At 44.5% G+C, this 11,086-nt stretch overlaps 1 protein-coding gene across 1 annotated transcript in view; it reads left to right on the forward strand.

Annotated features, from left to right (window-relative positions):
• CD58 (CD58 molecule) overlaps positions 1-8,183 on the forward strand; it is a 40,510-nt gene extending 32,327 nt beyond the window's left edge. Inside the window, exons 4-6 of the mRNA XM_055084372.1 lie at positions 2,800-2,871; positions 5,828-5,868; positions 7,974-8,183. Of these exons, the coding sequence (XP_054940347.1) occupies positions 2,800-2,871; positions 5,828-5,847 (92 nt within the window). The 3' untranslated portion in view covers positions 5,848-5,868; positions 7,974-8,183. The remainder of the gene's footprint in view (positions 1-2,799; positions 2,872-5,827; positions 5,869-7,973) is intronic.
• The last annotated feature ends 2,903 nt before the right edge of the window (positions 8,184-11,086 follow it).

Here is an 11,086-nt window from a genome sequence, read left to right on the forward strand (position 1 = left end):
CAGTGAGAGGCCCGCGTACCGCAAAAAAAAAAAAAAAAAAAAAAAAAAAAAAAAAAAAAATTTAAGTATCAGTGGCTGAAAAATGTAGATTACTTCTTTCATGCTAAAAAAAAAAAAACATTGGGGAGGGAGGGATAAATTATGAGTTTGGGATTAAAAGATACACACTACTATATATAAAATAGATAAACAAGGACCTACTGTATAGCACAGGACACTATATTCAATATCTTGTAATAACCTATAATGGAAAAGAATCTGAAAAAGAATATATGTGTGTGTGTGTGTGTGTGTGTGTGTGTGTGTGTGTGTGTGTGTATGTATATGGTTGGCCAAAAAGTTTGTTCAGGTTTTTCTGTAACATCTTACAGAAAAGGTAAAATATATCAGGTATATCACTGTGCTGTATACCTGAAACTAACACAACATTGTAAATCAACTATACTTCAATTTTTTTAAAAAAAGGATAAATGATTAACTTTTCTCAACTAAAATAAAATAATATAATAATTGGAGGTAGGCAGCCCCGGGCACATTGCTACTTTATGCAGTTGTCAGAGACCCAGGTGTGGTCCAGCTCCTGCTCCTTCCCTGCTATCTCAGGCAGCGGGACCCAGGGAGGGGAAAATGGTGTGTCTTACCCCTTTCAGGGAGACCTTTGAGAAATACCACACAACCCTTCTTGCATCTCACAGCCCAAAACTTGCCACATGGTTAAACCTTGCTACAAGAAAGGCTGAGAAACTAATTTTTTAGGGGAGTGGTGGTATGCCCAGCTGAAAATCTGAATTCTTTTATTAAAGAGGGGAGAATGGGTATGGGGAACAACTAGCAGTTTCTGGCCAGAGGCCTCTCAAATCAAACCAATGGATTGTTGCCTATTTGCTCTAACCCACCTGTGTTCCTACTAAGAGGAAAGGGTGTGTGTTCATACTCTCATTCATTCATTCATTTTCTCTCTCCCCTTCCCTCTCCTCCCCTCTCTTCCCCTCTCCTCCTTTCCCCTCTCTCTTTTTTTTGTTTTGTTTTAATGAGCATTTATTGTGTGCCTAATGTTTTTTTTTCCTTTTTTTCCTCTTTTTTTTTTAACATCTTTATTGGAGTATAATTGCTTTACAATGGTGTTAGTTTCTGCTGTACAACAAAGTGAATCAGTTATACATATACATATGTTCCCATATCTCTTCCCTCTTGCGTCTCCCTCCCTCCTACCCTCCCTATCCCACCCCTCTAGGTGGTCACAAAGCACCGAGCTGATCTCCCTGTGCTATGCGGCTGCTTCCCACTAGCTATCCACCCTACGTTTGGTAGAGTATATATGTCCATGCCACTCTCTCACTTCGTCACAGCTTACCCTGCCCCCTCCCCAGATCCTCAAGTCCATCCATGCTGCACCTGCTGTGAGTGACCCCACCCTCTCCCTTAGCAACATGTGGTGATCGTTTTGCCATATCCTCAGTATTCTGCCCTTAGATTTTTAGTAGGTGGATAGAGTCCACCTCATGAACACATCATTCTTTTCTATTGTGGACACTTTGGTTGTTTTAGCTTTTTGATATTGTAAGACTGTGGTAAATATCTTTGTGCCTTTTTTGGAGGGAGGAGAGGGGCACATAACTGATAGTTTCTGTAGGTTAATATCTTAGAAATGGAATTGCAGGATCAAAGGACGTTAGTAGAGATTCCAATAGCATCAACTCAGTAAGATCATGGCAACAGCTAATAGCTGTTCTTAAGTGTATTGACTCAATTAATGCTCACAATTACCCTAGGAGGCATATTTATCAGTTCCATTTATAGTGACTCCAAGAGGAAACTGAGGCACTGAGAGGTTAGAGCACTAATCCAACGTTGTCGCAGTGATTCGGTGAGCCTGTAGGCACATCATTTAGCACAGTGTCAGAGGCTGTATGATGAACATTTCTCAGGCTTGCAATGAATAGCTGCCACATTGCCCTGCCAAGCACATGATACCAAGCTGTGCTCCCACTGGCAGGACAGGACGGCTGAATAGTGGACTATTTGCTGCTTTTAATAAACAGCACTAGGCCTGATATTTATCAACCTTGTGCATATAAGCTTATTTAGAAACACAGTCGATTCTCTTTATTCACGGTAGTTATGTTTTATTGTCACTGTAAACACAGAATTAGTGCATATTGAACCATTGCTCCCAGGGGAGATAGAGGTTTAGGTTCCTGCAAGCCTCCGGTCACAACATTTTTGGCAAGGAATCAATACAGAACCTTGCTTTATGTGTGTTTCTGTTTAAAGACACCTTATTTAATATATGTGGTTGACGCATGAACAGTGAATTCACAGCACCATAACTGATGCCTAAATGAAGCTTATCTAACACGTGTGTTTTCTCTGTAAGGCACACACAGCCTTCTTATGCTTGGGAACACGAGACAGCATTTCAGCACTGTGCTTGGGGGCCGTTTTAGACAGTGAAATAGCCAACAAAAAAGTACAAAAATGTGAAACACATGGCACTAAATAGACCACAAATAGGGCACATGTCTACAGTACAAGGGCTAAAACACAAGGGCAGAGCATTGCCTTGAACCTCAGCTTGGGAATGTGTACATCAGGCAACACAGTTTTCACCATTCTGTGGCCCTTGTCAGCGCATGACCGTGAAAGCGCTGCAGGTATTGGTTTGGGGAATACAAATAAATTTTAGCAAGTAGATAAATTGCAAATACAGAATCTACAAATAAAGAGGATCAACTGTATCTCTGTTTTGGTCAGTTCCAGCTAATTGTATTTCTTTCTTTCTTTCTTTTTTTTTTTCAGACAATACAAGGCACAGGTTTGTGCTTTTCGCCATACTGCCAGCACTAATATGTGTTTTGCTGCTTTTAAAATGTACGTATACTTTCTTTTTTTTAAAAAAAAAGGTTTTCAAACTGGAATTGGTTTTTCAAAGGCCAGAAAATGATTAATTGGAAGATGAAAACAAAGTTTGAAATTTTAGCTGTTTCGAAAGAAACAAAACCTTTTTTGTTGTACTTGTTGTCTGGGGTTGCTGAGTGTGTCGGGTTCCCCAAGATTCTGCATTATCTTGAGGTGGAATGAATCCTTGTGCCATAGAGAGCTGTACAGGAGTGGGAACACAGCCGAATATACTTAGGACTGTTCCACAGCCTCATATCTATGGCCCACCGTAACATATAGTTATACTTATGGTCTCAAGCCAGATTTGGCAAAAAACCTCTTACTCTTGGCTGCCATGGTCATAATTTTCATGACTTATAGCCCAGAAGGAGGTCCCAGGTAGGAAGGAGCTTTTGTTGAGTTGGGTGACATGGAGTGGGTAAAATGACCTGGTATTACCTGTGTTGCCTTCCTGAGCCTTCCTCAGTCTCCAGAAAGCAACCCATATGCCCTAGAGAACTGGTAACCTCATCCCAGCCTGTTCTTTCCTGGTGCCAAGAAACCCCTCCTCAAGTCCCAGAGGATGTTGACCAGGCTGTAAATTTCAGAGTAGAGGTTCTTGAAGCCCCATCAGTTTCCATATCAGCCTGTGCCAAAAGGAAATTTACGAGACTGATTTGTCACTCTCACAGGGGATGTTGAAGAGGAAGCTTTCTGCAAGGTGATGGCATCCGGGGTCCATGTCATTTCACAGTCATGTCTTGAATCAAGTTCACAGACTAGATTTAAGTTTCCCTAGACCTGCACTGTTCAATACAGTGGGTACTAGCCACGTACAGTGATCTAAATATAAATTTTAATTAATGAAGATTAAATAAAATTTAAAATTTAGTTTCTCAGTCATACTAGCCACATTTCAAGTGCTCAGTAGCCACAGATGGCTAGTGGCTACCATGTGAAACCAAATAGAGAACAATTCCATCATTGCAGAAAGTTCTGTTGGTCAGTGCCAACCTAGACTATTTTGGGGTATTGGCACTAGAATATGATTTCCCGAAGGTACCATTTCTATATTACAGGTTTCAAATACCATGAAAATCCCTAAGTAATAGATTATCAGTCAACTGAATCTCCTCCAAACAAGTTATAAAAAAATCAGCTGAAGAAAGTTTTAAGCCATCATTACTAATAAGTAAAACATTTAGGGAGCTCAGGTGTTCTTTTTAAAAAGTTATTTTTAATCCCCAAATAGCAGTATTATAGTTAGTCATCTCCTTAACAGACTGGTCCCCAGAAACCAAAATAATTTTCCACTCATGTGTTTTTCTTGGGAGGGAGGGGAGGTGTCTACCACCAGAACTCCTGAACCGAAGAAAAGTAGCACTGAGTACTTTTCTGGCTGATTTAACTTATTTAAAACAACTGGCTGATTTAACTTATTTTTTAAAAAAAAGTTTATTCAGTGGAGGGAAACTTACACCAGTGATCAGTACTGGTAGCACCATATAACCTGAAAAAGAAATTGTTCTAAAAAATAATTACTTCAGCAAGCATCTCAACCCTAAAGCCATTAATTGGGAAAGTGAGGCATTTGGCATGGAGCCTTCAGAAGGGGAGAGAGTTGAATGTAAACAGCTCCATCGGCTTGATATAGTTGACACTTTTACAAGCCCAGTCAAGCCTGTGGACTTGGCTTCTGGACCATTAGCATGGCTCCAGGCTAGCTGATGCCTTCGATGGGGAGGAAACTGATGCATACATGTGGGACCGTATCTTAATGTCCAAGCCAGTGCTGTCCAAAATGGTAGCCACGAGCTACATGTGGCTGTTGAACCCTTGAAACAGGAGAGTCCAAATTGAGATGTGCCATCAGTATAAAATAGACACCGGATTTGTAAGACTTCTTATTTAAAAAAAGGAATGTAAAGTATCTCATTAATAATGTTTATATTGATAACACATTGAAATAGTATCTTTGATATGTTGGGCTAGTCAATAAAATATATCATGAAAATTAATTTCATCCTTTTTAAAAAATATAATTGCTCTACTACTATTTTTATTTTATTTATTTTACTTCATTTTATTTTATTAATGTTTTGGCTGTGCTGCGTGGCATGGGGGATCTTAGTTCCCCAACCAGGGTGAACCCGTGCCACCTGCAGTGGAAGCACAGAGTCTTAACCACTGGACCGCCAGGGAAGTCCCCATCCATTTCTTTTTACTGTGTAATGTGGCTACTAAGCATTTTAAATTACTTTTGTGGCTCACATTATATCCCTATCAGGCAGCGCTGGTCCAGAACATTCCAGCCTTCCCTCCATCTTTAGCTTTATGCACAAGCTGCTATAGAAAAAAACATTCGTCAACAGTTTTTGTTTTTCTGTCATCTGATGACCTGTTTTTGAACAACTCTTTGGCCCAATTCTATGGCCAATTTGATGTAAGCATTTAAGAGAGTAGGAAATACCAGCTCGACAGGGCTCTGCTTTTTTTTTTTTTTTTTTTAATGTTTATTTGGCTGCACTGGGTCTAGGTTGCGTCATGCGAGATCTTTTTTTTTTTTTTTTAACATCTTTATTGGAGTATAACTGTTTTACAATAGTGTGTTAGTTTCTCCTTTACAACAAAGTGAATCAGTTATACATATACATATGTTCCCATATCTCTTCCCTCTTGCGTCTCCCTCCCTCCCACCCTCCCTATTCCACCCCTCTCATGGTCACAAAGCACAGAGGTGATCTCCCTGTGCTATGCGGCAGCTTCCCACTAGCTATCTGATTTACATTTGGTAGTGCATATATGTCCCTGCCACTCTCTCACTTCGTCACAGCTTACCCTTCCCCCTCCCCATGTCCTTTCCCAGTTCAGGCCTCTAGCCAGCAACTCCAGATTCCAGCTTTTCTTTTCAGCTCTTTAATTGAGATGAAAATGTCTTCATTTGTAGGTTTTCTGGGACGCCCATAGCAGATAAACACAGAGAACTAGGTAAGTATCCTGTAGACTGCTCAGTGGGTACATTGTATATCGTGCACTAGAAGCAGAACAGCCTGATGTAGAGGGCCTATTCCTTGGGGAGCCAGATTCTACTTATCTGTCAGTTAGTTGCCTTGAACAGTAATAAGTTACATCAGCAGATATACTCACCACAGTTCATTAAGCACCAACTGGCCACTTTCCATGTAACATCTCATTGAACCCTCTCAGTGAGCTTTGCAAAGGGGTATCTTTACAGCTTGTTTAGAGACAGCAAATGTGAGACTCGGAGAAGTCAAGTCACATCGCTCATAAATGTAGAGCTGGCATTCAAATCTAGGTCTTCAGACTCCAAGAGTTACCCTGTTATCCACCACAATCTGCTCCCTCCTTCTCCCATCCCAGGAAAATTGAGCCAAGGATAGGGTTCACTTCAGGAGCCAGGGTCAGAGCTGGGCCCGTATCATGAACAAAAGACAGGATCCAAACACAATGAACGGTGGCAGTGGGTGAAGTAAGTTGCCGTAAGGAGGCTCCAGAAGGCCCTGTCCTGGCAGAGTCCCCGTGGTCGGGAGGCAGGGGCCCATGAGCCAGGCTTTGAGGGATGAAGGGAAGAGTAAAGGCCCAGGGCTGTAAAAGGCAGGGTAGGGGGTGGCAAGTCATCCCTTTTGGGGGCAGCATATGTTGGTGGGATAGAGGTTGAGCCAGGCCAAGATATTGAGAGAGAGTTGCCAAGAGGTTGGGTGATTTTTTTCTGGGAAACCACTGAGGATTGATTGATTGATTTTATTATTTTTGGCTGCGTTGGGTCTCCGTTGCTGTGTGTGGGCTTTCTCTGGTTGCGGCAAGCGGGGGCTATTCTTGGTCGCGGTGCACGGGCTTCTCATTGCGGTGGCTTCTCTTGTTGCGGAGCACGGGCTCTAGAGTGCAGGCTCAGTAGTTGCGGCTCATGGGCTTAGTTGCTCCGTGGCATGTGGGTTCTTCCCCGACCAGGGATCAAACCCATGTCCCCTGCATTGACAGGTGGATGGATTCTTAACCACTGTGCCACCAGGGAAGTCACCACTGAGGATTTTTGAGCAGAGCTATGCTTTGGGAAGATTGCTCTGCTGGTAAAGCATAGGGTGAATTAATAGACAAGAGGCTAGAGGTGGGGACACTGGTTGGTGGATAAATAAAATAATCCAGCCAGACAGAGGAGAGGTTGAATCAGGGTGGTCATGGCAGAAATGGAGGAAGGCTAGGTTTCAGAGAAAGTATGGATATCGTATGAACAAAGTCTCAGCGGAGAGTGTAGTCTGGTGCCAGACTCCCTGGGGTTAAACGGCAGCTCTGTCTCTCACAGGCCTCGGACAAATCAATTAAACTCTTTGCACCTCAGTTTTTTTCTGTGGAAAATGGGCATAACAATAGTATAGCTCTAGAGTGCAGGCTCAGTAGTTGCGGCTCATGGGCTTAGTTGCTCCGTGGCATGTGGGTTCTTCCCCGACCAGGGATCAAACCCATGTCCCCTGCATTGACAGGTGGATGGATTCTTAACCACTGTGCCACCAGGGAAGTCACCACTGAGGATTTTTGAGCAGAGCTATGCTTTGGGAAGATTGCTCTGCTGGTAAAGCATAGGGTGAATTAATAGACAAGAGGCTAGAGGTGGGGACACTGGTTGGTGGATAAATAAAATAATCCAGCCAGACAGAGGAGAGGTTGAATCAGGGTGGTCATGGCAGAAATGGAGGAAGGCTAGGTTTCAGAGAAAGTATGGATATCGTATGAACAAAGTCTCAGCGGAGAGTGTAGTCTGGTGCCAGACTCCCTGGGGTTAAACGGCAGCTCTGTCTCTCACAGGCCTCGGACAAATCAATTAAACTCTTTGCACCTCAGTTTTTTTCTGTGGAAAATGGGCATAACAATAGTATAGAAATAACAATGATAGTGTAGGTAATAATAGCATAGAAATAATATGTACGAACAAGTTAGTGTAAGCAAAATGCTTTGAAGAGTGACGGGCTCATAATGGTGCTCAGTAAATATTAGCAATTATGGTTATGATTCTTCAAGAAAGGAGCCTAGGGACTTCCCTGGTGGCGCAGTGGTTAAGAATCCACCTGCCACTGCAGGGGACACAGTTTCGAGCCCTGGTCCAGGAAGATCTCACATACTGTGGAGTGAGTAAGCCCGCGAGCCACAACTACTGAAGCCCGTGTGCCTAGAGCCTGTGCTCTGCAACAGGAGAAGCCACCACAATGAGAAGCCCACGCACCACGACGAAGAAGAGCCCCCGCTGCTGCAGCTAGAGGAAGCCTGCACACACCAACGAAGACCCAATGCAGCCAAAAATAAAAAATAAATAAATAATTAATTAATTAGTTGGTTTTTTTTTAAAAAGAAAGAAAGGAGCCCAAAGGGACAGGAATTCTGACCCTTGGCAACATGGCAGGCACAGCGGAGGACTCAGGCGGGGGCCCTTGTTTGGGAAGGTGAATTTGTTCTCTGACAGGCTGAGTTTGGGGTGCGGGCACATCACGTGGATAGGGGTGTCCAGCATATAATTGGAGAAGTGGCTTTAGGGGCTGGGGTTACAGGTTGGGGAGCATCTTCGTCATCAGAACAGTCATGGATTCCCTGAGCATTTGAGGTCACCAAGAAAGAGAAGCTGAAGGCCTTCGAGTGGTGGGCGAGGCGGAGGAGCCGGGGGAGACCCAAGCGGCGCCCTGTTAGGGGTCCGAGGGGGAGGCCACGTGCTAGAGCTGCAAGGAGGCAAAGCGGGAGGCGGCGGTCAAGACCTTTGGCTTGGTTGAACGAGTTGCTGACTTTCATGAAAGCCCCTGGGTGAGTGGTTGGAGTGGAGGGATCGCAGCACAGCAGTGAGGGCCTGGGGGCAGTCGGACCAATGGATGGGCTTGGGAGGCTTCCTTTCTCCCCAGCTGCCAGCCAGGACAGTGACCAGGTCCCCCAGGAAGTCAGCTGCAGCAGAAGGCCTGGGGCAAGGGGTTCTAGGGGACAGCTCAGCCAGCTTCAGGGTGCAGGGTGGGCAGGGGTAGTGAGTCTGCGAGGGGTTGATGGTCCAGGAGGCCCCATGGAGGGGGGGGTGGAGAGGAGTCAGGTAGCCATGGGTGAGGTGAGGGGCAGGTGTGCTAGCAGTGTGGGGAGAGGTAGAAGACCTGGGGGTTATGGTCAGAGGTGGGGCGTTTCAGATTTGAAGTAATGTGTGTGAGGGCAGGTGATGGTGAGATCAGAGGAGTGCCTCTGCTGAGATCCACATGGTAGCAGTGGAGGCATGGCCATCACAAACAGTGACGGGGAATGTTGTTCACGGGAGCGCTGTCATCCAGGGCCACTGAGAAAGGTGATGGGGTATCCCAGAACTCATTCCTTTACCTTGCTCCTTTATTCATTCAGCAAATAACTTATGGAGATTACTAGATGTCAGGCACTGTGTTAGCCCGTGGCTTGAGAGCAGTGTACCCAGTGAGGCTAGACATTGTGTGGGATTCAGAGAAAGCATATATTAAGGCTCCTACCCTGAGACGCTTATGGTCATAGTGGGGAGAATGGATGAGTGTGTAAGAAACAGAAGGACTTAGGCAAGAAGCACATGGTGATGGGCCGGAATGGATGGTCAGGGCTGGGCAACCAACAAGGGGGAGGTGGAAGAGGCCAGAATAATCATGAAGACTTTGAAAGAAGTACGATGTGAGCTAGATCTTCAAAGCTAGAGCAGAGTGGAAAAGGCATTCCAGCTGGGAGAATCAACAGAGACATGGAGGGGAACAAAACCTGTCGTGGTTATTTGATAAAGACGTCAACCTGCTTAGCATCAAGTTGAAAAAATGGCAAAAGAGACGTGCAAGAAAATTTTTGAAAGTCAAGGGCATTAAAATCAAGTGACATGGGAGTAGAGGGTCATTGTAAGTTCTGGAGCAGGAGAGTTTTGCATGAAAAACATTGCTTTGGAATGATGAGCTAGGAAGGTAAAACTGACTTCTTAAGGTAACATCCCGGGGAGAAACCTAGGTAGGATGGGGTGGGGTGTGGGAGAGGAGTTTACTTTTCTTGGCATGTTTTTGTCTGCTATTCAGATTTTGTACTTTGTATGTTTCCTACCCTATTTAATAATACTTTTTAGATTTAAAGAGCCCACTGTGGCTGCAGGGAGGAGTTCCCTAAACTCAGTTATTAAAGGGTTACAGATAAGATGGAGGGGCAGGGCTTGGGGGAGGAGCTGGGGAGGGGCGAGCACAACCAGGAAGAAACGTGAAACTTGTCACATCTCCGTGAGACCAGTGTCAGGAAGAGCTAAACTCAATTAAAAATATCTGAGGGCAGCCAAGTAAATATCACATATCTGAGGGAAGATGGGTGTGATATTACACTTCTCACCAAGACAGTTCGATTTAGACAGTTTCTGGGAGTGCTGGTATTCTTCACTTTTGGTAAATGTCTGGAAAACAGACCACAGAGCCAACCAAATTAAAAAGGGAGCAGAGTCCCCCATTTCTCTGGGAAGAAAGACTTGCAGGTGCTACCTCAGCCTGAAGGAGAACTGGAGATGCAGACCTGATTCTTTGGCAGTGGATGCACCTGGCTATGGGAGAGGGTGAGAAAGTCCCTGTGGAAGAACCTGTGCTGCCAGGGCTAGATGGAGAACTGCTGCCCACTTTATCCCCCTCAGAAATCCACAGCACCCAGTTTCATGTTCTACAGGGTTCTTCGTAAGGAAAACTCCTATTTCCTTTACCTAACCCCTGTGACCCCAGCACTAAATTTTTATGAATTCCTGTTACCAAAGGAATGCAGATATTTTGGGAGCTGTGGTCTGATCTGGCCTATGGAAATATAGACCGTGCGGAAGACAAAAAAAGCCATGGAATGGAATCTCAGTTCGCAGGGACTTGGTCAGGCAAGGCTGTAGCTGGGTGTTTGGGCTGATTTCCTCTGAGTTACCCAAGGGTGCTCTGTCATCACCACAGAGATGAATAATCAGGAAGAGAAGCTGAAAGAAGAAAACCACGCCCGGGGATTCATGTGGCAAAGAAGGAGATGACTGTTAGAAGGGGTGACCGTTTACATATGGGTCTTAAGGGCCTAGCTCTGTTGTTTGGAGATTTCAGTTATACTCAAAGACTGAGTTGGTTTGAGAAGATGGGACTGTGAATTAGTACTGTGCACTGAGAGTAGCACTTCTGATGGATCTCCAGCTACCATCTCATGAGAGCCCAAGACCAATCTC

This window comes from Physeter macrocephalus, chromosome 4 (genome assembly GCF_002837175.3).
Source record: "Physeter macrocephalus isolate SW-GA chromosome 4, ASM283717v5, whole genome shotgun sequence".
Classification (NCBI taxonomy): domain Eukaryota; kingdom Metazoa; phylum Chordata; class Mammalia; order Artiodactyla; family Physeteridae; genus Physeter; species Physeter macrocephalus.